The sequence below is a fragment of the Triturus cristatus genome, chromosome 9, assembly GCF_964204655.1.
Source record: "Triturus cristatus chromosome 9, aTriCri1.1, whole genome shotgun sequence".
NCBI classification, from domain to species: Eukaryota; Metazoa; Chordata; class Amphibia; order Caudata; family Salamandridae; genus Triturus; species Triturus cristatus.
Genome location: NC_140592.1, coordinates 921,612,030 through 921,639,707, shown reverse-complemented (window position 1 = coordinate 921,639,707; position 27,678 = coordinate 921,612,030). Strand labels below are relative to the sequence as shown.

The following is a 27,678-nucleotide window of genomic DNA, read 5'->3' as shown; positions in this document are numbered from 1 at the left end:
TTCCAAAAGTAATCCAATTCTTATTCGTCACGTCAAAGATGCATAGTTACATTATTTTATGCGTTTTACTGCTCAAGAATTGCCCATCCGGGCCTATTCATAGGCACAATCTGCAACTTAGTTCCTCTATCACAACAATTTCACCCAATGCATTTCGGTCCTCCTGGACCTTCGTCAGGGGTATCTATGATGTTTAAAAAATACACGTCAATTATATGCTCTGAAAATGTGTAGCTAATACATAATAGATAAATAAAAAACAAATCCTATTAATTGCAACCAAGCTGTGCCCCCGTTAAATCAATACCTTGCCATCTAACTTCTGTACTAAATGCTGATGTCTCCCACCAATGACGTACCCTTTAATGTGAACAAATCAGTGCTTTTATTAAATGTTAAATATGCCGTAATCTTCACTAGCAGTAACTTATCTCAACCTCTAATTCAAGCTCTGCTGAATGTTAATGCGCTAACCCCTCTTTTCTATCCTCTATCCCAATGGCAATGCCACTCTCTTAATCATACCTGTATTTGTCAAATCGAGTCTTTTAACAGCATGAACACCTCGCTCCTCCTTTAGGGCCAGTTTCCTATGAAACTTCCCGCGCTCCTACTTTAAACTGCGCGTCTGATTACCCACCTGTGAACCTTGTGTAACACGTGATTTTAGCCCCACCCACCTGACTCCCAGTGTCCCACCCTAAGCCTTCCCTTTACCCATGTGAGACGAACATTACGTGATTTTTTTCAACAAACCACAACCAACTTTAAACAAAAATCAAAAAACAAGTCCAAAATAATACTAATTTCCACACGATCTTCTAGCATGTGATTAATCCGTATTTCAATGGTGACAGTTTTTGGAAACTTTGACGTGACCTCTTCATTTACATGTTCGTGTATGCCTTGTCTCATCAGGGTGCTGAACAGGGTTGGAACTTCTACGAAAATATGCAATGTGTGTGAGCCTGGAGCACACCTTTCCTTTGAATTCATCATTGTTAGTCCATATTTAATAGTTTTAGCGTGCATGCACTCTGAATGCGCTCCGTCCCTTTTGCGCATAGGAAAAATCAACATCGGAAAGTGACTAGCGAATTTCCGAGTCAAAGAGTTGCACAGCTGCATTCACATTTGTGTTTCAAATAATCCACGTATTCATCTGGTAGTTCAATGTTCATCCATTTTATTCCAAAAGTAATCCAATTCTTATTCGTCACGTCAAAGATGCATAGTTACATTATTTTATGCGTTTTACTGCTCAAGAATTGCCCATCCGGGCCTATTCATAGGCACAATCTGCAACTTAGTTCCTCTATCACAACAATTTCACCCAATGCATTTCGGTCCTCCTGGACCTTCGTCAGGGGTATCTATGATGTTTAAAAAATACACGTCAATTATATGCTCTGAAAATGTGTAGCTAATACATAATAGATAAATAAAAAACAAATCCTATTAATTGCAACCAAGCTGTGCCCCCGTTAAATCAATACCTTGCCATCTAACTTCTGTACTAAATGCTGATGTCTCCCACCAATGACGTACCCTTTAATGTGAACAAATCAGTGCTTTTATTAAATGTTAAATATGCCGTAATCTTCACTAGCAGTAACTTATCTCAACCTCTAATTCAAGCTCTGCTGAATGTTAATGCGCTAACCCCTCTTTTCTATCCTCTATCCCAATGGCAATGCCACTCTCTTAATCATACCTGTATTTGTCAAATCGAGTCTTTTAACAGCATGAACACCTCGCTCCTCCTTTAGGGCCAGTTTCCTATGAAACTTCCTGCGCTCCTACTTTAAACTGCGCGTCTGATTACCCACCTGTGAACCTTGTGTAACACGTGATTTTAGCCCCACCCACCTGACTCCCAGTGTCCCACCCTAAGCCTTCCCTTTACCCATGTGAGACGAACATTACGTGATTTTTTTCAACAAACAACAACCAACTTTAAACAAAAATCAAAAAACAAGTCCAAAATAATACTAATTTCCACACGATCTTCTAGCATGTGATTAATCCGTATTTCAATGGTGACAGTTTTTGGAAACTTTGACGTGACCTCTTCATTTACATGTTCGTGTATGCCTTGTCTCATCAGGGTGCTGAACAGGGTTGGAACGGCTACGAAAATATGCAATGTGTGTGAGCCTGGAGCACACATTTCCTTTGAATTCATCATTGTTAGTCCATATTTAATAGTTTTAGCGTGCATGCACTCTGAATGCGCTCTGTCCCTTTTGCGCATAGGAAAAATCAACATCGGAAAGTGACTAGCACAGCCATTCACCATGGAGGAGAATATGGCGTTGCCGGATATGATCCTCCCACAGTACACCATGCTGTATGGTCGACCAGGGGAGCAGGTGAGTGCAGACCCCACTAGCTTAAACTGTGCCCCTCCTTTTTACTGTGACTTCTGGCATTGTGTCCAGGTGTGACAGACATGCAGGGTTCTTCATAGTGGTTCCCAGGGGGGGGGAGGGCTCATGTCTCACATGCAGAGCATGCTGTAGTTCCTGTGTGCACAACACACTGGCATGGTGCTTACTGTGACGATCACTGCATGGTGCATGCCACATTCGGACTGCCTAATCCTCCTGGAAATGTTGTTCCTACAGTCCTGATGTGAATCTGTGCTCCCCCCAGGGTGACAGGTGCCAGGACCCACAGATGTGTGTCTGTTCTGTGTACCTGTGGTGAGAGTGTCCAAATGATGTGTTCACCCCCTGGACATTGGTGTGTGTGTGTGAGTCCCCTGTCATGTGGGTGTGTGCATATGTGGAGTGTTGCACCCCAGCTGCATGTGGGATGGATACACCCTGGCCATCTGATGTGAGCAGGGAGCTGTGCTGGATGTCTGCCGTGCTGAGACAGCCCCACATGTGTGACACCCCCAGTCTAGTGGCACATGTGCAGAGTGAGGTTTGTAGCGGCAGTTGCCAATGCCAGGTGATTGTTCAGTGCCTGTGTGTGTCTGTGTACTCTGCTGAGGTGGCGTAAGTGGGCTGGGGCATGTGACTGCTTAGGGGTACTGTTCAGATTCCTGTTGTAGCTTGGGATGCACAGTGTGAGCCTGCATCATTGATTGTGTTGCACCCCTCATGCCACCTGTGTGCTTTAAATGGCACCTACTGCATTAGCCCATTCCCAGGAGGATGATGTCACTATGACAAAGGTGCAATGAGTTGGCAGCATACTGTGGCCAGTTCAAACATGCATGATGTGTAATATGTGTGTCTCTTTGTCATTGATAAGGTGGATTGATGTATTGTCACTTTTGCATCCTCACAGGTAGGCGTCTGTGCCAAGGGGGAGATCTGGAAGCAAGCCGTCAGTGCCGTGAGGAGGACGGATGGTCGGAAGCGGCGCCTAGCCCAGGTGAAGAAACGCTAGCAGGACATCAGGTGCTGGACGCGGAGGATCGCACGGTTCCTGCTGGGGGACTCACCTGAGAGCCACAAAAACCGTGGGCGCCGCCGTCTGACTAACATCCATAAGCGTGTGCTGGCGATGGTCTTCCCTGATCTGGATAGGCGCCTAGCGGAGAAGCAGCAGCAGGAAGGGGGTAGGTACATGTGTGTTTGTTGTGTGTCACCAGCTTTTGGTATTGCGCAGTTGCATGGAAACACTGTCAGGGTTTAAATGTGCAGTACGTATCCTGTTCCCCAAAGTAAAGTGGTGCTGTTCTTCCTCCCTTCCCCTCCTTGCCATGTGTTCCCTGGTCTGTGTGTAGTCACTCTTGCACAAGGTCATCTAGGCTGGCAGTAACTCCAAGTGCCCAATACTTGCAGCATCATGTGTGGGGTTGGTGTGTAACAGGTTTTTGCACGTTGCCTGTGCCCTGGCCAGTTCAGTCATTGTGGGGTCCATGTTAGTTGGCACTGATGCTGAGTCCCGACATGGGAGTATGTATTTCATGTGTACTGCCTTACTGCCTGCATGTCGAATGTTGTGCCCTCTGACATGATGGGCTTGAGTGTGAGATGTGCATAGTGCAGGGATGGTGGCTTGTGTTCCAGTCATATCCATCCAGGGCCATGGAGTAGTGTGGCCACTACAGTCCCCTGGGCACCTTTTCCTAGGTATCATGTGTGTCATCAGACAATGTGGACATTCTCTGTGTCTTCAGCATAGTTTGGGCCCTGTGTCATAGTACCATGGCCTCATTAGAATTCACGTATACTGTGCTACATGTGTCCACTGTACAGGGTGACCTAAATTAGCTGGTGCATACTCACAGGGGCCAGTGCCTGTGTGTCTTGGTACAACTATCTGATGATGGTTGTTTGTCAGTGATATGTGTAGACAGGCGCACCAGGGGTAGTTTGTGTGCGATCAGGATTAATTGCAGGCCATGTGTTTTCATCCCAGACTAAGAGGTGTAAGTACTTCCTCTGTCTCAATCACATTGTCTCAGGTAGGGGGGAGGTTGGTGCGGGCAAGGCCTACATGTTCAAACCTGAAGTCTCCTTGCTCGGTCTGGCCAGTGTGTGATGTTTGTGTGGCCAAACACTCAAGGTGCAGTGCCCCAGTCATGTTGGCCATGGTTTACTGTATTACCTTTGCAGCATGTCCCAAGAGTTGCTAGACATGGTTCCTTCTCATCCCTTTCTTGGCTACGCTGTGTTATGCTGATACTGTGCTAGATTGTCCCCAGAGCCTGGCTCCTCTGTACAATTTGATATCAAGTTATTTGCTATTGTGTCATGCTCTCCATATTTTAACAGTGGCATGGTGGGTCAACAAACTGTGTGTTGCAGGGACTACATATGTACCTTGTATTGTAGATGTTACTCTTGTAGCTTTTCAGGCTATGCACTGTGACCTATGTAGAGTTGACTCATGTGACATATGTTTACAGGTGTCTGATTTCTCCTGTCTCTTCACCTTGCCCACAGCATCGTCGGGGGACTACGAGGGAGACACTGGCACGGACCGTGAGGAGGGAGCGAGCACCAGTGCCAGCAGTGCAGAGTTGTCTGGCACATCGAGTGGCACGGAGGCCGACAGGAGTGCAGCGGAGGACCTGTCCAGTCAAACCACCACCGACTATGACGCAGACGGGTCCGAGGCTGAGCACTCCGAGGGGGCGGAGGCTGCTCCCACAGCTGACACCAGCAGTCCATCGCTACCCGCCCCCTCCATTCCGCTCACCGGCCTCCCACTTGCTCGTATCCCTTCCCTGCGTGCTAGGTCACCACGTGTCTCCTTCTTGCCAGGCACCGCACCCCCTGCCCATGTCTCCACTGCTGCCACCAATGCCGAGTCTGTGGACATCCTGCGGCAGTTGCAGGTTGGTCAGACTGCGATGCTTAATGTCCTCCATGGCCACAGCCAAGTGATCAACCAGATGGAGGCATACATGGAGGGCATTTCAGCTGCGCAGTCTGACCAACGCAACTTGCTGAGGTCCATAGACTCGACACTGACTGCAGCATTGGGTCTCCTGCAGCGCTACGTCCCTCCCCTACCCCTGCTGCATCCACACTTCCCACTCCCATGCCTGTCCACAGCACACCCAGATGTAGTCATGCACGCACACCACCAGACACAGGCACCACACCACCAGGGACGGCAAAGCGCACACCTCCTGGCACGCACACACAGGGTGAAGTAGGCACACCCACTGGGTCGGGGGGGAAACGGAAGACACGCAGCCAGAGTGGGAGTCCACATTCCTCACGACCACCACCCTCCAAATCCACTCCCCTCAGCTCTCCTGGCCACGATTTCACCAAAGACTCCTTCATGGCCGCTTTGTCCCTGAGCCCCACAGTGACACCACCCCGCAAGCGGTTAAAGGAGTCCCCGGTCAGGGTGGTTGATTCCCCCCCCCCCCCTGTCCCCACCCTCCCCGGGTAGCGCTGCGACCCATCCCTGCGACCCCCCCTCCTTGGGGCCTGTGGTTACTTCGGGTGCAGGGGAGACGCTGGGCAACCTGGCAGTAGTGTGCAGCACCGTGCTCGAATCCACCTTTGGCGCTGCCCCACCCCCTGTGTTGGAGTTGTCCGTCCCTGCACCCACAACACCTACCCTTGCCCCTCCTGTCCCTGCGGTGCCTGGTCCTTCCCCCCCACATGATGCCCCCCCCCCCCCCTGTGGATGACAAGGTTGTCTGAACTGTGCAGGCAAGCTAGGGGACACGCATCCCAATGTGTCCCCCACCTGGATTGGAACTATGGACTGCCCTATGGGACTTGTGCATTTTGAACTCTTCGTACAATTCATTTTACAACATTGCTGAATAAAGCTATTTTATTTTCCTTGGCACACTACTGCTTTTCAGGCATTGCTGTTGGTGGTGCTGCTCCATGATTTGGGGTGGCGATAATGTGTTAGGTGTCTGGGATATGTTGTAGTGTGCTGTTCGTGGGGTGGACCCTGTTATCTGTGTGCCATCACACGGTATTTGCTATCAAACTTTGCTCATGTTAGCTGTTACTGCATGGTGACATTGTCCCAAGGTGTGTACCTTCCTCTGTGGACCCTGACATCTTCCCTGCAGGGTGTTGTGAAGACATTTGTGCAGTGCTGTGTCTACATTTGCTGGGTGTGTGAAGGAACCCTTCAACTTTGGCCATGCATGCTGGCCAAGGTCTCCACCTGCATCATTTGTGTCATCCTTGGGGGTCACTGTACTTGTGACTGGAGTATATTGACAGGACTTCATGTGTACATGTTCCCTTTTCCGCAGTATGCATGTGTGTACTCCCAGCCTCGCACACATGTGTTTCGTGTTCTGCTGGGTCTTTGAGCACCTGACTGACAATTGTGGGCATTGTATCTGTGTTGACTCAACCCCTTTCTTTCCATGGGCACAGCTGGGGGGACTCTGCACCCACCCCTCCTGTGTCTGGGCACTGCTGGGAGGACTCTGCACCCACCCCTCCTGTGTCTGGGCACTGCTGGGAGGACTCTGCACACACCCCTCCTGTGTATGGGCACTGCTGGGAGGACTCTGCACACACCCCTCCTTTGTCTGGGCACTGCTGGGAGGACTCTGCACACACCCCTCCTGTGTCTGGGCACTGCTGGGAGTGATAGGCACACACCCCTCCTGTGTCTGGGCACTGCAGGGAGGACTCTGCACACACCCCTCCTGTGTCTGGGCACTGCTGGGAGGACTCTGCAAACACCCCTCCTGTGTCTGGGCACTGCTGGGAGTGATAGGCACACACCCCTCCTGTGCCTGGGCACTGCAGGGAGGACTCTGCACACACCCCTCCTGTGTCTGGGCAATGCTGGGAGGACTCTGCACACACCCCTCCTGTGTCTGGGCACTGCTGGGAGGACTCTGCACCCACCCCTCCTGTGTCTGGGCACTGCTGGGAGGACTCTGCACACACCCCTCCTGTGTCTGGGCACTGCTGGGAGGACTCTGCATACACCCCTCCTGTGTCTGGGCACTGCTGGGAGTGATAGGCACACACCCCTCCTGTGTCTGGGCACTGCAGGGAGGACTCTGCACACACCCCTCCTGTGTCTGGGCACTGCTGGGAGGACTCTGCACACACCCCTCCTGTGTCTGGGCACTGCTGGGAGTGATAGGCACACACCCCTCCTGTGTCTGGGCACTGCAGGGAGGACTCTGCACACACCCCTCCTGTGTCTGGGCACTGCTGGGAGGACTCTACACACACCCCTCCTGTGTCTGGGCACTGCTGGGAGTGATAGGCACACACCCCTCCTGTGTCTGGGCACTGCAGGGAGGACTCTGCACACACCCCTCCTGTGTCTGGGCACTGCTGGGAGGCCTCTGCACACACCCCTCCTGTGTCTGGGCACTGCTGGGAGGACTCTGCACCCACCCCTCCTGTGTCTGGGCACTGCTGGGAGGACTCTGCACACACCCCTCCTGTGTCTGGGCACTGCTGGGAGTGATAGGCACATACCCCTCCTGTGTCTGGGCACTGCAGGGAGGACTCTGCACCCACCCCTCCTGTGTCTGGGCACTGATGGGAGGACTCTGCACACACCCCTCCTGTGTCTGGACTCTGCACACACCCCTCCTGTGTCTGGGCACTGCTGGGAGGACTCTGCACACACCCCTCCTGTGTCTGGGCACTGCTGGGAGGACTCTGCACACACCCCTCCTGTGTCTGGGCACTGCTGGGAGGACTCTGCACCCACCCCTCCTGTGTCTGGGCACTGCTGGGAGGACTCTGCACACACCCCTCCTGTGTCTTGGCACTGCTGGGAGGACTCTGCATACACCCCTCCTGTGTCTGGGCACTGCTGGGAGGACTCTGCACACACCCCTCCTGTGTCTGGGCACTGCTGGGAGTGATAGGCACACACCCCTCCTGTGTCTGGGCACTGCAGGGAGGACTCTGCACACACCCCTCCTATGTCTGGGCACTGCTGGGAGGACTCTGCACACACCCCTCCTTTGTCTGGGCACTGCTGGGAGTGATAGGCACACACCCCTCCTGTGTCTGGGCACTGCAGGGAGGACTCTGCACACACCCCTCCTGTGTCTGGGCACTGCTGGGAGGACTCTGCACCCACCCCTCCTGTGTCTGGGCACTGCTGGGAGGACTCTGCACACACCCCTCCTGTGTCTGGGCACTGCTGGGAGTGATAGGCACACACCCCTCCTGTGTCTGGGCACTGCAGGGAGGACTCTGCACACACCCCTCCTGTGTCTGGACTCTGCACACACCCCTCCTGTGTCTGGGCACTGATGGGAGGACTCTGCACACACCCCTCCTGTGTCTGGACTCTGCACACACCCCTCCTGTGTCTGGGCACTGCTGGGAGGACTCTGCACACACCCCTCCTGTGTCTGGGCACTGCTAGGAGGACTCTGCACACACCCCTCCTGTGTCTGGGCACTACTGGGAGTGATAGGCACACACCCCTCCTGTGTCTGGGCACTGCTGGGAGTGATAGGCACACACCCCTCCTGTGTCTGGGCACTGCTGGGAGTGATAGGCACCCACCCCTCCTATGTCTGGGCACTGCTGGGAGGACTCTGCACCCACCCCTCCTGTGTCTGGGCACTGCTGGGAGTGATAGGCAAACACCCCTCCTGTGTCTGGGCACTGCTGGGAGGACTCTGCACCCACCCCTCCTGTGTCTGGGCACTGCTGGGAGTGATAGGCACACACCCCTCCTATGTCTGGGCATGTACGGTCGGGACATACGCTCCATTCATACACGGCTGTGGGTACGCTCCGTACATACACTGGTGGGGTGGGGGTACGGTCCGTACATACACTGGTGGGGTGGGGGTATGCTCCATTCATACACGGGTGGGGGTACGCTCCATTCATACATGGGTGTGTGTACGCTCCATTCATACATGGGTGTGGGTACGCTCCATTCATACATGGCTGTGGGTACGCTCCGTACATACACTGGTGGGGTGGGGGTACGGTCCGTACATACACTGGTGGGGTGGGGGTATGCTCCATTCATACACGAGTGGGGGTACGCTCCATTCATACATGGGTGTGGGTACGCTCCATTCATACACGGGTGTGGGTACGCTCCATTCATACACGGCTGTGGGTACGCTCCGTACATACACTGGTGGGGTGGGGGTACGGTCCGTACATACACTGGTGGGGTGGGGGTACGCTCCATTCATACACGGGTGGGGGTACGCTCCATTCATATACGTGTGTGGGTACGCTCCATACATACACTGGTGGGGTGGGGGTACGGTCCGTACATACACTGGTGGGGTGGGGGTACGGTCCGTACATACACGGGTGGGGAGTTGGTACGCTGCATGCATACACGGGTGGGGGTACGGTCCGTACATACACTGGTGGGGTGGCGGTACGGTCCGTACATACACTGGTGGGGTGGGGGTCTGCTCCATTCATACACGGGTGGGGGTACGCTCCATTCATACATGGGTGTGGGTACGCTCCATTCATACACGGGTGTGGGTACGCTCCATTCATACACGGCTGTGGGTACGCTCCGTACATACACTGGTGGGGTGGGGGTACGGTCCGTACATACACTGGTGGGGTGGGGGTACGCTCCATTCATACACGGGTGGGGGTACGCTCCATTCATATACGTGTGTGGGTACGCTCCATACATACACTGGTGGGGTGGGGGTACGGTCCGTACATACACTGGTGGGGTGGGGGTACGGTCCGTACATACACGGGTGGGGAGTTGGTACGCTGCATGCATACACGGGTGGGGGTACGGTCTGTACATACACTGGTGGGGTGGCGGTACGGTCCGTACATACACGGGTGGGGTGGGGGTATGGTCCGTACATACACGGGTGGGGAGTTGGTATGCTGCATGCATACACGGGTGGGGGTACGGTCCGTACATACACTGGTGGGGTGGGGGTACGGTCCGTACATACACGGGTGGGGTGGGGGTACGGTCCGTACATACATGGGTGGGGAGTTGGTACGCTGCATGCATACACGGGTGGGGGTACGGTCCGTACATACACTGGTGGGGTGGGGGTACGGTCCGTACATACACGGGTGGGGTGGGGGTACGGTCCGTATATACACTGGTGGGGTGGGGGTACGGTCCGTACATACACGGGTGGGGAGTTGGTACGCTGCATGCATACACGGGTGGGGGTACGCTCCATGCATACACTGGTGGGGGTTCGGCGCGTACATCCGCGGCCGGGGGGCATTTTACGTGTACATGCGGGGTCTGTGGTGGGGTGTTCGGCGCGTATGCGGGCACGTGTCTCCATGGTTGCTATGGGAGTTCGGTCCGTACGGTGTTTTTTCCATACAGTTGTGAAATCGAAAGGACGGGAGTGATCGTACTTGCGCGGTCGGACTTCATTTTTCCGATTCGTACGGTAAATCGTCCGGGGATGTGTCGGACACAATTTCCGACCCGAGGACGTGTGGGGAACTTTTCCGGATGTGATTCGTATGGAGTTTTTCCCATGCGAATCGTACTTGGCAGTTTGTACGCTACTTGTACGATTCGGACGGAAAAAAGTCCAGATTCAATTCGGACGGGGGAAATTTTTTCAGGATCCGAATCGGCACCTAAATGTGTAATTCATATCATTAGGGGTGTGGCAAGTTCAGTTTGTTCTTGCCTGTGTGCCATAATTCTTGTCAAACCTATCATTATTACCAGTAGTTGGGTGAGTTTTCTGCATGTGGTTGTTAACCTTGAAATCATGACTGGTGTGTCCTTTTTAGCTTGTGCTAAGAAAAATACGTTCACCAACATTCATTCAGCATCAAAGTAGCGAGGAAAAAGTTTTAAAGTTAACTTGCCAGAAAAAAGGCACGTCCAGTTTTGGCACAATAAGGAAATTGATATTTGTCATGGACTAATAACTCTAACTCATCAGGGTGAACTCCAAAAGTCACAAAATTATCCTGAGCTTAATCCCCTAGTAACTATGACATAGAGCAGACGGATTTAACTTAGGGCAATATGTAAAGTATTTATTCAGTGCCAAAGCATAAATAAAGTAAAATACCAATCAAAACATTTCCCAAACCAAAATATAAAATAGAGTACATTTTAATTAAAACATGTCATCAAAATGACAAAAATTCAATGAGGGGAACCAGCAATATAGATTTTGAAAGATTGAAATGAAAATTGTGCTGCATGCATACACGGGTGGGGGTACGGTCCGTACATACACTGGTGGGGTGGGGGTACGGTCCGTACATACACGGGTGGGGTGGGGGTACGGTCCGTATATACACTGGTGGGGTGGGGGTACGGTCCGTACATACACGGGTGGGGAGTTGGTACGCTGCATGCATACACGGGTGGGGGTACGCTCCATGCATACACTGGTGGGGGTTCGGCGCGTACATCCGCGGCCGGGGGGCATTTTGCGTGTACATGCGGGGTCTGTGGTGGGGTGTTCGGCGCGTATGCGGGCACGTGTCTCCATGGTTGCTATGGGAGTTCGGTCCATACAGTGTTTTTTCCATACAGTTGTGAAATCGAAAGGACGGGAGTGATCGTACTTGCGCGGTCGGACTTCATTTTTCCGATTCGTACGGTAAATCGTCCGGGGATGTGTCGGACACAATTTCCGACCCGAGGACGTGTGGGGAACTTTTCCGGATGTGATTCGTATGGAGTTTTTCCCATGCGAATCGTACTTGGCAGTTTGTACGCTACTTGTACGATTCGGACGGAAAAAAGTCCAGATTCAATTCGGACGGGGGAAATTTTTTCAGGATCCGAATCGGCACCTAAATGTGTAATTCATATCATTAGGGGTGTGGCAAGTTCAGTTTGTTCTTGCCTGTGTGCCATAATTCTTGTAAACCTATCATTATTACCAGTAGTTGGGTGAGTTTTCTGCATGTGGTTGTTAACCTTGAAATCATGACTGGTGTGTCCTTTTTAGCTTGTGCTAAGAAAAATACGTTCACCAACATTCATTCAGCATCAAAGTAGCGAGGAAAAAGTTTTAAAGTTAACTTGCCAGAAAAAGGCACGTCCAGTTTTGGCACAATAAGGAAATTGATATTTGTCATGGACTAATAACTCTAACTCATCAGGGTGAACTCCAAAAGTCACAAAATTATCCTGAGCTTAATCCCCTAGTAACTATGACATAGAGCAGACGGATTTAACTTAGGGCAATATGTAAAGTATTTATTCAGTGCCAAAGCATAAATAAAGTAAAATACCAATCAATACATTTCCCAAACCAAAATATAAAATAGAGTACATTTTAATTAAAACATGTCATCAAAATGACAAAAATTCAATGAGGGGAACCAGCAATATAGATTTTGAAAGATTGAAATGAAAATTGTGCTGGAAAGCCTTAAGCGCCAATATTTGTCTATGGAAGCAGTAGACTGGGACCTTGGAATGATTTCAGTCCAACCACAATGGATTGTTGGTCGGATACACAATGCAGTTTGTCATGATCAAATATTTTACTTTCTGATGTATCTATTTTTATGGAGCTCAAAGTCTTCCAGCTAGGCAAGCCTGTAACTGTATCCAACAGAGTTGCATAGAAATTGGAGATTTTTCCTGTGAGGTCCTGCTGATGCTCTGGAACGCTTCAAAGTCCAAAAATGTTTTTATTCCCATTTTTTTCTGGGGTTCTGGAGCAGTTCATATGGGTTACTTCTAGGATGTCCGCACATCAGGGACAGCACTCACTTCAGCAGAGGGCACTAGCAGGGTCCAGTCCAGGTCCAGTTGTTACTGGTCAATAAGTTTCTCTTCTGGAAAAGGGCCTCCTGCAGGTTATTGTGTCCCCGTAGCCACTAGGGAGGTCAGCCCGCTGACTCTTGGAGTCCAAATCTCAGTCCTGACCTCAAGTAAGAGCAGGCCCAGCTCCCCGGGTCTCCATACAGGTCACAGAATCCGGACAAGTCCTCCTGTGATCATTAGGCAGGTCTGACAAGTGTCCTGAGAAGTTGTGGGCGAGGTGCAACATTTATGGTTTCACTAGACAGTGGGTTGGGATGACTTGTGGACAGGGGCGGCTCCCCTGCTAAGGTGGAGGAGCATCGTCCCACTGCTCTTAGATCAGTGGAAAAAGGAAAAATAAAATATCAGTATTCACATTTTATTTTTAGTAGATATGGGGCTGGGATTTTGGCGGGCGGGGCTGGTGTCACAGCCTGGGAGGAGGAGTGGTTTGTGCACAATAAGTACGCATGACGGTTTAGCCAGCCGTCTTGGGTCATCCAAACAGTCATGCGCACTTCTCATGTTCTCCACTGGACTGTAATACACAGCCTGGGTGGAGAACATGCACAGGCTCCCAGTACCTCTCTGAGCACCAAACCATGACTAGCAGAAGCATTCTAAATGTGCTTAGTTGTGCCTGTGTGCTCCCTGCTTCTGGAACTCACCAGGAAGAGAAGCAACAATGGAGGAGAGACGGCCGTAAAAAGTTTAGACCCCCACCACCCCAGTTCCCTGCCAAAAACATATTGCATGTTTGGGAAGATTATAGAATATTATTTCTAAGAGAACCTAGTTCATTTGGAAACAAAGTTCTATATGAGGGATGATACTTACTAATTTGCCCTTTTGCATTCTTCCCTAACTAAATTTGCTGTCTTGGGAGATCCAGTAAAGGAACCTCATTAGTCTCAATTATATGTACTTGTGGCAGTAATTGGTTACATTTCATGTGGCAGTCGTACCCATTATAAGGGGCTTTGTGAACAATGATGACATGAATTTGATGTTTGATCAAGGACATGTTCTGTGGGATTCTTTAAAGATGCAAAGACTCAAACCAGTGTTTATAAGAGTTGGAGGATCACTTAGAGCATTGCAGAAAGGGAGAAAACCATGAAATGGTGGCTATCTCATTCTGATACACTTTCAGTTTGCCACCTCATTTGAATAAGGGGAACCACTATCTTCCTATAGCAGAACCTCAGCTGGATCTCGGGTTAGAAACCTTGGCAGTCACGTGTGTATCGGAAGGGTTACTGTGCACATTCAGCTGGCACTGTCCGCCATGAGGAATGGTAGTTAGTTCAAGACAGGGAAAAATCACCATGGAACCCAGCGTCATGTGAGGAAACTGTCAGCATATTAAGGGTGATTTAGGTGTTTTCCCCTGTAAAAAGTAAGAATGGTTGTCAATCTAACTGTACGTGTTCACTGAAAATGCTCCCGCCATTGCGCCCAGAAACTTTCATTCAAAACTCCATGCAAACCCATTAGAACGCTCTATATATGGTTCCAATTCTCCACCGTCCAAGTGAGTTGGTAGACCCTCCTGACTGATGTGTATGACACCATGCCGATTTTTTGTAATTTAGGGTACAATTCGTATATTTACTTTAAAAAATGCAATTTTGTATGGTGATGTTTTTGTTGTTGTAAATCACATGTACCCAAATGTTGTTTGGTTTTGCATAGTTTCTTTATAGTATATCTTACACAGCAAAGTCATGTATTCATTTCTTTTTCTTTATTCACAGAATGAAACTTTGTTTTATGTTGCCAAAGTTGAAATCTACATTGAAACTCCCTGTGGACAAACCTTTGCTTCAACAGTTAGAGTTATGCGTGAGAAAACTACTCTGTCAGGAAAAAGATAAAGATGTTTTGGCTGTTGTAAAAAGAGTAAGTCAGCAGCCATTAAATATCACCTGGCTGACCTTGAGTGATCACACATTTGTGTGCTCTGAGGCATTACATAGAGAACTAAACTGAATATGTGCAACATTCTCTCTCTCTCTCCCCTTGCTCCCTTGATTCTTCTGCTTCTTTTCTCTCTTCTCCTTTTCAACCACTCATGACTTTTCCTGAGCCTCCCCTCTCACCACGGATGCCCCTCACGCTTCTTCTTCCCCTATGCAACTTTCTCCTCTTCCCCTCAATCAAAAATGTCTCTAGATTTAGAAATGTAATTTAGAGAATATTTTTTTTCCCATTAACTTACATAGAAATTGGGGAAATTTGTGACCAAAGAAACACTGAACCAAACAAACAAATTGTTGCTATTTTATCAGGAATTCCGGTTTCCTTCACTGTTAACATTAAACAATCCAAATAAACATCTGTTATATCTTGAGGAGGCATACCCAATTATTGTTCACTAGATGTCAAATTAATTGAATCTTAGTTAATTTATAGACCAACAAAGTGGGTACTGATGAGGCACATCTGCTGGCCAAACGAACATCACGAATCCACTTGAAATGCACAGAGTAGTGGAATAGTCGGCCGGAGAGTCTACTCAACTCAACTAATAAAAAAAAAGTCCTCTTAACCCATATTCATTCTTCTTGATAGTATATTTTGTTTGGTCTGTTGAAGAAAAGTTGTAGTGGATATGATATCTACATGTTAGTCTCTGTTGTCAGCACATAGTACATGAAACCATCTTAAATGTTTATCTAGTATTGAGGTATCTTTTATAGACTCACATGCTTGAATCGTTCCCCGTTGTTGAGATGGGAGTCCTACAGTAAAATAATCAAGCAGTAATTAACAAATATAATAGGCTATAATTGCCCTAGGCCATGTTATTGATAGCCTATCTATGTCATGTTTAAAAAAGGACCAAATGTTGAACACAGCCAATCAGCTGTCAGCACCCTCTAGGACTCTTCCAGCAGAGGCAGATTCCTTCAGATTTTTACTTCAGGTCGTGTGGAAGGGAGTCTCCCTGAGTGCTACTCAGTTACTTTCTACAACTATTGGCGTTTCTACAGTCTGGATACCATGTCTGACAAAAGAGGCCTTTCCCGCCCATGTAAGACCTGTGGCAGGAAAATGATCCATGTGGATGATCCACATAAGGAGTATATATATTCCCTCCATCCTAAGCATGCGGTGAGGGAGTGCAAGATCTGCCGTACCTTTTCCCCAAGCACTCGTCAGACCATCTTCAAGGCACAATGTTTAGGTGTGTATGTATACCCAATGTCCTGGGGGAGACTGGTGTGCCCTAGTGTTACTTCACTATTAAATCAGAAGCGTCTTCCCTAAATCCAGAAGGTTGACATGTAAGCCTTCACCTACGCCAAGTATGTTTCAGCTATGCTAAAGTTATCTCTCACTTCTCCCTTACATCTCTCACATCGCTCTTGGGCTGTGCGCAGATACAATATCAAGTTTTAAATGTCAAATTACAGAAATATTCAGTCAGAAATATCGACAACAAGGATATTGTGGTAAAAAATATATATTTTAACGTAAGAAATATCGTTTTAAAAAATATAGAAGTCATTAATATTGTTTGCAAAAATATAGTAGTTTAAAATATCGATTTTTTAAATTAGCGTTATATATTTTAATATATATTTTAAATGCAGGTGATGTATTTTTTTTGTATAAGAATTGATTATGTTTTTCAATATATGTGTTAAATTTGTAATAGTTATCAATTATATTTTAATTCAAATTAGCATTTTTCAGTTCCGGAGCGGGTTGTGGGTTTATGGGGAAATAGGGTGGGAAGTAATGTAATTATAATGAATTCATAATTCTTTTTTTAAATATATTAATATTTATTTAATTGAGATTTCATAGTATTAATTGTAGGAAGTAATTAGTTAATTAATATGTGGTTGTTAATTAAAATGAATTAATTGCTAATAAATTATTGTAATTGTGTACATTTTTTAGGTGCGAGCTGTGGGATTTATGGGGTAAAGGGTGGGAAGTAATGTATTTTTAATTAACTAATAATACGTTGTTGGAGGGCGTGGCTGAGCCAAGCTGCAAGATGGCCGCCTTGTAACGGGGCTCTGCCGGCCGACCAACTAATCCGTCAGCCCATCCGATTGCTGCCTTAATTAGAGTGCAGGGAAGATACGGCGGGAGGTGCCTGGACACAGACGATCCGAATGCTGCGGTTGCGACCGGAATCTGTGGCGGAGATCCGGCGCTGCGGACCATTGCCGAGCCTGCTGTCTGCTGGAGCCGCGCTGGGCGGAGTCTGCCTCTACGAGAGTCCCCGGTCGCGGGCCGAGCACCAGCCTGCGCGGTGGGGGCACTTCTAGCTCCGGTGGAGCAGGAGCTGCCCTGTGTTCGATACCAGCGCTGCTGAGGTGAGACCCCGGGAGAGTGGTGGACTTGGTCAGCGGCGGGGGTCGCGGGCGGAAAAAGCCGGACTGCCTGGCGGGTTGCTGCGGCCTCGCCGAGGAGGACTCGATCTGCGCTGCTGCCTGCGCTGCCGCTCCTGGGGGCGAAGGACGAGGGCTGTGACGCCCGGAGTGGACGGCCCGCACCCTTCCTGCCTGTAAGTGACGCCTGGCTGTCCGATCTCGGGGCCTTGCACCATCGATAAAGAGAGGGTCTGCCAGCCGTGAAGCCGACTGTGTGACGACGGACGCTGCCCGTGGGACCGCCTGGGGTGCCGGCCGAGTGGCTGCCCAGCTGCAGTGTGCCTACCAGTGGCGCAAACATCGAAGCCGGCCCATGGTTGGGGGGCGCTGACGGCCTGCTGGGCTGTGCCGGATTTGTGGGACTCAACTCGGAGCAGGAGCGGCACTGGGGGGAGTGGATCGAGGGCCTACACGGCCTGAGTGCTTGGACAGGGCCTGGGCCTGCGGTGCTCTCTTTGGGCATTCCGCCCCCTCGATTGGTGCCCGTGTGCGGTGGCCCCGTGGAGGCGCCATGGGTAAATCAGAGGCCAAACAGCAGAAGCTCCATTTCGAGAGGCAGGGCGCCCAAAACACCGAGACGGAACCGGCGTCGCAGACGGTGGTCCCTGAAACTCAGATGGACCCGGCGCCAGACGAAGATGTCAAAAGCATGTTTCGCGATCTTAAGGGCTGTCTGAAGGAGATTGATGGCAAACTCGACTCCATGGCCCAGCGGCTTGACGGAATATCACATAAAGTCGACCAACATGAGGAGAGAATTGCGGCGGCGGAGGCGCGGATTGCCGAATGTGAAGAGAGCCACGGGGATACCCAGGAGAAATTACTTCGCATGGACAGGGTCCTGGAAGTGATACGGGGGCGTAACGAGGATTTAGAAGCTCGCTCCCGCAGAAATAACGTCAGAATTATTGGTATCGCGGAATCTACGAACATTGGCAATATGGAACAATTTGTTGAGGGCATGTTCCGCGACCTGTTCGGAGATGCACTGTCGGCCATGTTCTTGGTTGAGCGGGCACACCGCACGTTGGGACCTCGCCCTGTGCCAGGAGCTCCGCCGCGACCGATCCTCGCCCGAGTCCTAAACTATCGAGACAGAGACACGATCTTGCGGCTGGCACGTGAAAGAGGTGGGCTCACTTTCCAAAATATGGCCGTTTCCTTGTTCCCGGATTTCACACAGGCGGTGCAGGCGGCGAGGCGGGAATTCCTCCCGGCTAAGAAGATCTTCCAGAAGGTGGGGACTAAGTATGCCATGCTGTACCCGGCCAAGTTGCGGATCCACCATAAAGGGAAACCGATGATCTTCACAGAGGCAACGGAAGCGCTCAAATATGCGAGGCAGGCGGAACGGTCGAAACGAGACCGGCGAGATGAGCAAGGGACTTCCCCGGAGGCCCAACTAAGTGACGTGGAGTAGCATGGCGCAATATTCTGGGTACTTCTCAGCTCTGTGACATAACGGAACGCCGGACACCGTGCCTGATAATTATACGACATGTGGCCGCCTGTGATTGACCTCTGGCCTGCAGAGGACTGTGGTTGCAGTGGTGAGCTGCGATGCAAAGTTGGACTCGACACGGAGAACATTGCTGGTAATTGGCGAGGTACTGTGCGGGGAGTGGTGTAGGGCATCCCCAGCTGTGAGTAGATGGACTGCGTTAGTAGAAGGCAGAACTGTTCGGCCACCCTGTCGCTTTCAGACGGGGGTGTTAGCGGGTGACCTCACGCCCTTCCAGGGATAATTCCCGAGATACTATTGCAGGAAAGTTATTGTGGGGTGGGATTGCGGGGGGGAATTGTGTCTCAACCTAATTGGGGGGTTGGAGTGGGAGGGGGGGTTATGGTTGTCGTTGGTTGGTTTTATTGCACTGCACTATTCTGCTACACCACTGAACGGCGATGCGGCCCTGCCACGGGCGGACTGCCTGTTGTTATTGATTGGGGGACGTGCTGCGCGGGTGGTCTCCCCGTGGTTCTTGGGTGGGAGGCCGCCGGTGGCCACGCCACTGCGTAGGACACACACATATGTACATCCCTGACCTCGCTGCGCTGTCTTACATGGAATATTCGTGGTCTTAATGATCACCGTAAGATACGCCTGACCCATGCACATTTAACACGGCACCAGATCGACATATGTTTCCTACAGGAAACGCATCTGACGCGGAGCGCCGGGGAAAGGCTTAGACATGCCCGCTGGGGAGAAATACACTCCTCCGGCTGCTCCAGTTACTCCCGCGGAGTGGCTATTTTACTCCGCAAGGGCATGCCCTGGACAACATTTAAAGTACAGGCCGACCCTGAGGGGCGCTACATAATACTGTCGGGGAAATTATTCCACGTGCCGATCACACTAGTCAACACGTATGGCTCCAACTCGGATGACCCTGGTTTTTTCCGACATGTCTGGCACCTGGCACAGTCCCTGGGCGGGGGGGCATGCATGTGGGGAGGAGATTTTAATGCGGTGCTTTTGCTGGAGCTTGACAGGGAGGGGACTGCTCGCACCCACCACCCGCAAGCGGCTGGTCTTATCCGTGGCCTCATGGCGGACTATAATTTGCTGGACTCGTGGCGTATATTGCATCCCGCGGTGAGAGAGGGCACCTGTTTTACCCCACACAGAGGAGCCTGGTCCCGATTGGACTTCTGGCTCTTAACCTCACAGGTGCATGCTTGGGTGTCTGAAGTCACCCACAGGGCGCGCACCCTCTCTGACCACTCCCCGGTGGAGTTGGTTCTGAACGTCCCGAAACCATACATTACGCCCTTCACCTGGCGACTGCCGGCGCAGGCCCTGTCGGATCAGGTGTTCCGGGAAGACATACGCCAACACATCATCGACTATTTTGAGCTCAACACAGGTTCAGTTGCATCGCTGAGCACCCTGTGGGACGCGTTCAAGGTGGTGATCAGAGGTCACTGCATTGCGGGTCAGGCCAAAGTCCTGAAGGCCATCAGGGGTACGCTCAGTACGTTAGAGGACCGCTTATATGCCCTGGAGGTGCGATACTGCTCGGACCCCTCGACAAACGCTTTGGCGGAGACACGCACCACACTCACTGAATATCAGACGGAGGCGGATAGGGAGCTAACATTTTTGACTAAACATGCGGTTGCCCGCAGATATGGGGAGGGGGACCGCCCGGGCAGGACTCTCGCCCTCCTGCTGCGATCACAAAAGCCATCCCCCTTCATCTCCTCGGTGGTAACACCGGGAGGTGATAGCGTATACTCTCCTCCGGAAATCCTGGATACATTTCGTACTTTTTACAGGGAACTATATAGTACCCGGGTAGCGCCCCCGCGGGCGGAGTTGTCTGATTATTTGGACACGATACAACTCATATGGTTCAATGCGCACCAAAAGGGATACTTTGACCGCCCCTTCGAGGCAGAGGATGTTAGGGAGGCAATAGGGTCCCTGGCGGCCGGTAAAGCACCGGGGCCGGATGGCATCCCGGTACAGTTTTACAAGGAGTTCGCGGATCTCCTGGCTCCCCGACTGTTGGCAGTATATGCGGAAGCAGTTGAGGCTGGTATACTTCCAGAATCGATGAGAGAGGCAGTCATTATTACCCTTTTAAAACCTGACAAAGATGCCCAGCACTGCGACTCCTATCGGCCATTATCATTAATCAATACGGACGTGAAGATCTTCGCAAAGATGCTAGCAACACGATTACAGCCGGTGTTGCCACTTATGATACGCCCGGATCAATCGGGCTTTGTACCGGGCCGATCCACGTCCCACAACCTTCGCACCCTCTTTGGGGTACTGCACTATTTGGCCCCACATGTTAGGGCCGCGGCGGTGCTGCTGGACGCCACCAAGGCGTTCGACTCCCTGGAATGGGAGTTCTTGTTTCCCTTGCTGCAGCGTATGGGAGTGAGTGAGGCCTTTATCAGATACATCAGGCTGCTTTATACTAACATCACTGCCAGGGTGAGAGTGAACGGGCTTATCTCTGCGCCTTTTGCCATTGGAAGAGGTACGAGGCAGGGTTGCCCCCTATCACCCCTACTATTCGCAATCGCTACGGAACCTCTGGCCGCCCGCATCCGCCAACATCATGCAGCCAGAGGCATCGGTTTCTCGTCGAGGGCGCTGACCATATCTCTGTATGCGGATGATATTACATTATAAGTTATTGGATTCGCAGGTGAATCTTTCCCCTCTGACAAATGAGCTGATGGAATATGGTCGGCTATCGGGAGTGACCATAAACTGGGAAAAGTCGGTCATTCTGCCTCTGACATCCGGGACGCCCCGCTTTACTCCGGACTGCCCGCTGAAGTGGGCAACAGGACCGGTGCGCTATCTGGGGATCTGGATCAGCACGGACATGCAGCAGATATGGGCCGAAAATTATGGCAGGGTGCTGGGTTGGGTGGAGGAGCGGGTCAGCCGCTGGAAACATTTGCCCCTTTCGCTGGCGGGTAGAATTGCTGTGGCCAAAATGGTGATCCTGCCCAAACTCCTATATCTATTTGTCAATATCCCGCTGCCCCTGCCTGCCCGCTTTTTGAGGCAAGTACGCTCGCAGATGGTAGAACTAGCCTGGGGGGGAAAACAGTCGAGGGTTGCGTGGGAGACCCTCACTCTCCCACAGCGACAGGGAGGCCTGGCGGCGCCGGATTTCTCCCTATATGCCTACTGCGCGCAGGCACAGTTCCTGCACTATTGGGCGTACCCTACACCATTTCAGCCGCATGTGGCGATAGAGACTGACAGAGTGGCCCCGCTGCCGCTCTCTGTGGCACTGTATGCACCACACAAGCGGAGATGCACTGAAATCGACCCGGTGCATGCGCTCAGGTGGGCCTGGGATGGACTGAGACGGAGGGCCGGGCAGGACCGTCTCTACACCCGGTCGGTGCCTCTACGTGGGAACCCGATGTGGCCACCGCTGCAGCATATGCAGACTGGGGAGCGGGCGGCGGAGCTGGGTCTTCATGTCGGGGGAGATTTGTTCCCTGGAGACACCTTCCTCACGCCAGAGCAGATGTGTGGCGCGGAGGCTCCGACGATGCTTGACACGCTTCTTTACGGCCAGCTCCGCCACACTTGCCACAAGCTGTTTCCTACATTTCCGGCGCCGCGCCAGATCTACTTGCCCTAGAGAATGTGCTAACTGTGGAATCGGGGCACAAACTCGTATCCCGATTGTATGGGAGTATGCAGGATAGCCACCCCGTGGTGCTTCCGGCGGCGCGTGACAGCTGGGCTGCGGAATTGGGTGCAGACATTTCCGATGCGCACTGGGGTCTGTGTTGTAAGCTTCTTGAGAACTTATCCCCCAATTACAGGCTCTGCCTGATCCATTTCAAATACATACATATGACGTATCGCACCCCTAGCCGGCTACACCGTATGGGACTGAGAGAAACAGATAATTGCTGGCGCTGCCATGCGCGCAGAGCTACTTTCTTGCATATGGCGTGGGACTGTCCCGAATTGGCGACCTTCTGGGCCAAGGCGCTGGAGATAATAGTTGCAATCACTGGCCTACTGATTCCATGCACGCCACAGGCTGCACTATTGGGAATTTTACACATGGTTGAGCCCAAACACCGTAAGTTGCCAGCGATGCTACTATTGCTGGCCAAACGACAAGTTGCAATGCATTGGGGTGTAGCTCAGCCGCCAAGCCTTAGGGAGTGGGTTAAAAGCGCTGCTTATTGCCAGACACAGCTCGCCTTATACTGGGAGCTCTTGCCGTTGAGATCACGGCCGAAAGACATATGGGAGCCCTTCACGCACTGGTTGGCGCAAACTACGCTTCAAGCGCTGTAACTCGAGGCTCATCATTAGGACTGGCTGGCGACGGCTGTACTTGAGGCTGACTGTGGGGCACGCTTGCAGGGAACGGCGAGGTGGATCATGTGCGGGTGGGGGAGGAATGTGGGCGGATTAGACATATGCGGGTGGCTCCGCAACACTGAGATGGTCTCTATCACTCCTATCATAGGCGAGGTGCGGGTGGGGGGTTGTGTCGTCGTAATTTGTCATATGTACACAGCAGTGTGTTGTTTTTGTGTTAATTTTGTTGCTGAAAATGTCAATAAAAATAATTTAAAAAAAAACAAACTAATAATACGTTGTTAATTAGCATTAATTAATTGATTACAAATCAAATATGGAAATTGTATAATTAATGTTAGGTGCAGGTGAGGGGTTTATAGGGGTCATGGGTGGAAAGTAATTTATTTCTGATTAATTAATAATTAGTTGTTAATTGATATTAATTAATTGATTAAAAATTAATTCGGAACATTGAGTAATTAATTTTAGGTGTGGATTGTGGGGTTTCTAGGGGTAAAGCATGAGAAGTAATTTATGTTTAATTCATCAATGACTAGTTGTTAATATTAATTAATTAATTAATTGGAAATTAATTAAGGAAATTGTGTAATTAATTGTAGGTGAGGTTGGGGGTTTATAGGGGCAAAGGGCGTGAAGTAATTTATGTTTAATTAATTAATAATTAGTTCTTAATTCATATTCATTAATTGACTGGAAATTGTATAAATAATTTTAGGTGTGGAGTGTGGGGTTTATAGGGGTAAAGGGTAGGAAGTAATTTGTTTAATTAATTGAACATTAGTTAAACATTAATATTAAATAATTAATTGATACTTAATTAGGATAACTGTATTTTTTGTGTTCAGGCTTTACTCTTATAGGGGTAAAGGGTGGTAAGTTAATTATTTTACTTACTTTCTAATTAGTTGTTAAATACCATTAGTTTTTTAATTGAAAATAAGTTTTAATTTTGTAATACCTTTTTTTACAGTTTAATTTTAGCTGTCGTTTGTGGGGATTATTAGGGTAAAGTGTGGGAAGTTAATATAAGAAGAAGAATTTTGTATGGGTTATAATTAGTTTTTTAATTAATAATATTTCTTTAATAGGTAATTAATAATGTTAAATATGCAAGTGCATTTTTTTCAATTTAGATGTGGGTTGTGAGTTGTGTGCTGGTACAGGGTAGGAAGTAAAAAAAGTAAATTAATGTAATTAATCTATTTATTTGTATGAACTTTTTTTATTTTTCTTAATATAATTCTTTGTGGGTATTTGTCATATGCATTTAACATTATAATATGTTTTTTTAAATTTGTAATATTGGATATATTTGTATTTACATTTTTAACATATTTATGTATTTTTTTATTTTGTTTTTTAAACATTTTTGTTGTTAATATTTTGTTTGTTTTTAATTTTATATTGACTGGTGTGAGAATATTAATTGTTACCCCTCTGCAATCTAACACTTTCCCTACTGTTGCATTGATTGGAGTGGGAATAGTAAATTCTACTCCGCCACTATCCAGCACTTTCCCTACTGTTGCACTCACTGGAGTGGGAATAGTGGTTTTTACCCCTCCGCTATCCAAAACTTTCCCTACTGTTGCACTTATTTGAATGGGAATAGTAATTCCTACCCTTCTGCTATCCAACACTTTCCGTACTATTACACTTATTGGAGTGGTAGTAGTAATTTCTTCCCCTCTGCTATCCAACACTGGACTGTTGAGGAGGCTGTATGCAACTCCACATCTTGTCTCCCTGTGTTTCCTGGAGCCAGTGCGTCGATTGTTCAGATGAAGGAATATTATAATTCCTTACACCTCATCTTTGGGACCCCATCTCCTCTGCAGCACCTTTAGGACCCAAGGAGGTGAGTGGGGTGCCGTTAGAGGGTTTGCCTTCGGTGACAGTTGAGCCATTGGAGTAGAGGGGTCGACATCGGTTGGCGCTGCTTTGGCGCAGGTCCACAGTTCTCCGGGATCTTGACCTACGACGCTGGACTTTGATCAGCCGACTCCGATACTGCCATCGGTGGCGTCAATCAAAATTGTTTCTCCTCCACTGTGTAGGCGTCGTATGATGTCGGACGCGGAATCGACTATTCAGAATGAGTAGGTTTTGATTCCTTCTCAGGAAGTGGTTGTGGAAAGAGAACCTGTTCGATTGGGGCAGGGCCCTTTCAGCCCATTTCTGAGATTTGTGTGGTTGCCTCAGATAGAGGAGCGCTGGTTGTCTGCTCTTGGATAGCCTATTGGGCTGGATTATTCTCCAGCTTCAGGGTTGCTTTCTTCCCAGGCCTTGCTGCAGAGGCAAATTTCTCCTTTGCAGGCATGCTAAGAAAAGTAACTACAGTTTTAAACTTGTCACTTTCTATGGTGCAAAGTTCCACAGACCTTTTGATCGAGGTCCTGTTTAAGGGACAGACAGGAGGAGAACATGTTCTTCCATTTGTGGAGGCCCTTTCTGATGTTTTATTAGGTGCTTGGACCAAGCCTGAGCTCCAGTAGGTAAGGAGTTTAGGATTTGTGCTACATGTTGTAAACACATCTTTGCTTGAGATCCACAAATACATCTTGTGTGCTGGGGCGATATTCCCATGCTTATGGAATTCGCTACAGAATGTATTTCCACCTCTTCCAGATAATGTCCACTCGGACGCTGGTGATTTGATTAAAGATGATCAGCAGGCTGCTAGGCTTATCATATGGTGTGGTATGGACACTACGGACTCTGTAGGTCCCGCCATGGCATCGTCAGTGGCATTAACTCGTCGGGCTTGGTTGGCAACTTCGGGTTTCTCAGATTCTGTCATGTCAACTTTGGTCGACATGCCAATTGATGGTGCCCTCTTTTTGAAAGTCAAGCTGATGCAGCATTAAGACTCTTCCGTGAAAGACCGAGTTCTTCAGAGTCATAGCTTTTTGTTGTTTGTTACTGGTGTAACTTGTCTTTATACAAGAGATGTAGGCTTTTTCTTTGAAAGCAAGTAAGCTTTGTTAGGACATTTTACATATCCACTGTTGGTTTGACCACTTGGTGTCCTGCGAGAGCACAGGTTTTATTTTCAGTACCATTTTCCCTTTTTTAGGCTGGTATTGATTTAGATGACCGAGGGAGGTTTCCCTTTGTCCCTTCACCTCTGAGGATGAGCTTTTTGTTCAAGAGGTTATTGTCAAAAGACGTGTCTTTTTGTTGGAAGATTTTCTGGCGCAAGCTTCTTTGAAGCAGTTCAATATGCTAAAATGTGCATGGTTTCGACCTTTCGTTGTCTCTCATAGGGACATATTGGTATGCCAGTGGTAAGACTGGCATATAGGGACACTGGTTTTTACTAGTTAGAGTAATCAGCATAGTATGTACTCACTACTCTTGTGGTGTGCATATTTTTTACGACGATGATGGATTCAGGGTCTATGTTTTGCATTCTTTTGACTACATGTTCTTGTGATTCACCCTTCATTAAAGTCCTCTTGGACTATGTGTTTTTATGGTGTAGGTTGTTTTCTCCTAAGCGGACTGCATATCTACATTTTTACTGTACATGCTCCACTTTTGGAAAAATTGTGAGAGTAAACTCAGAGTCTATGGTGTATTCTTTGGAAGATACAAGTTAGTTGGCTTCTATTCTGCAGAGTGGATCGGTAATTCATTAGTTCTTTCCAAGAACATATGGGGTGAACTCTGTATCTTGCGCTGTGTGATAGGTAGTGTCGGAAACAATCTGATGTAGACTTCTAACTGCCGTTTCCTTACATATTTTCGGTCATACAATTTATGGTTGGATTTTTAAGGCTTTATAAGAAGTTCTTCTTGTTATTCTCCCACAATACTTTTTGCATCCGTCTTTAGGTTATGTACTACCTGTCTTTTTGTGTATGTATCTATTTTCACTGTGTTTTACAAGTAAATGGGAAATCATGACTGGTACTTCTTGAGGGGGACTTGTGATCAAATTGTCTTTTGTATCACAAGTGTTCATGCATGCACTTGTTACTAACAAGGATTCATTATATATATTATTTCCTTTTTATGTTTCGTATTCTCCTTATCTAATGTTTTGATACCGCACTAATAGGTGCCTTCCCTTTTCTTCTTTCACTTGCCTTGGTATTTTGAGCATGTCCACGGCTTGTCATGTTCAGACTTTCGGATCATGACATTGTAGGTCATGCAGGAGCAGACTTGAAAGGTACCTGCAGTTCTGCAGTAATTGTGGGCCCGCGATGTGCTATGTGTTGTCATACCCCTCGGAGTCTATTGTGGCACAATTTCATATATATTATGTATATGTCCAGGTGATATACCTTTGTGGAT

General features: G+C 49.1%; 1 protein-coding gene across 1 annotated transcript in view; it reads left to right on the top strand.

Annotated features, from left to right (window-relative positions):
* PPP4R4 (protein phosphatase 4 regulatory subunit 4) overlaps positions 1-27,678 on the top strand; it is a 2,085,322-nt gene that overhangs the window by 1,663,909 nt on the left and 393,735 nt on the right. The window contains exon 17 of the mRNA XM_085626471.1: positions 14,910-15,054. Within this exon, the coding sequence (XP_085482597.1) occupies positions 14,910-15,054 (145 nt within the window). The remainder of the gene's footprint in view (positions 1-14,909; positions 15,055-27,678) is intronic.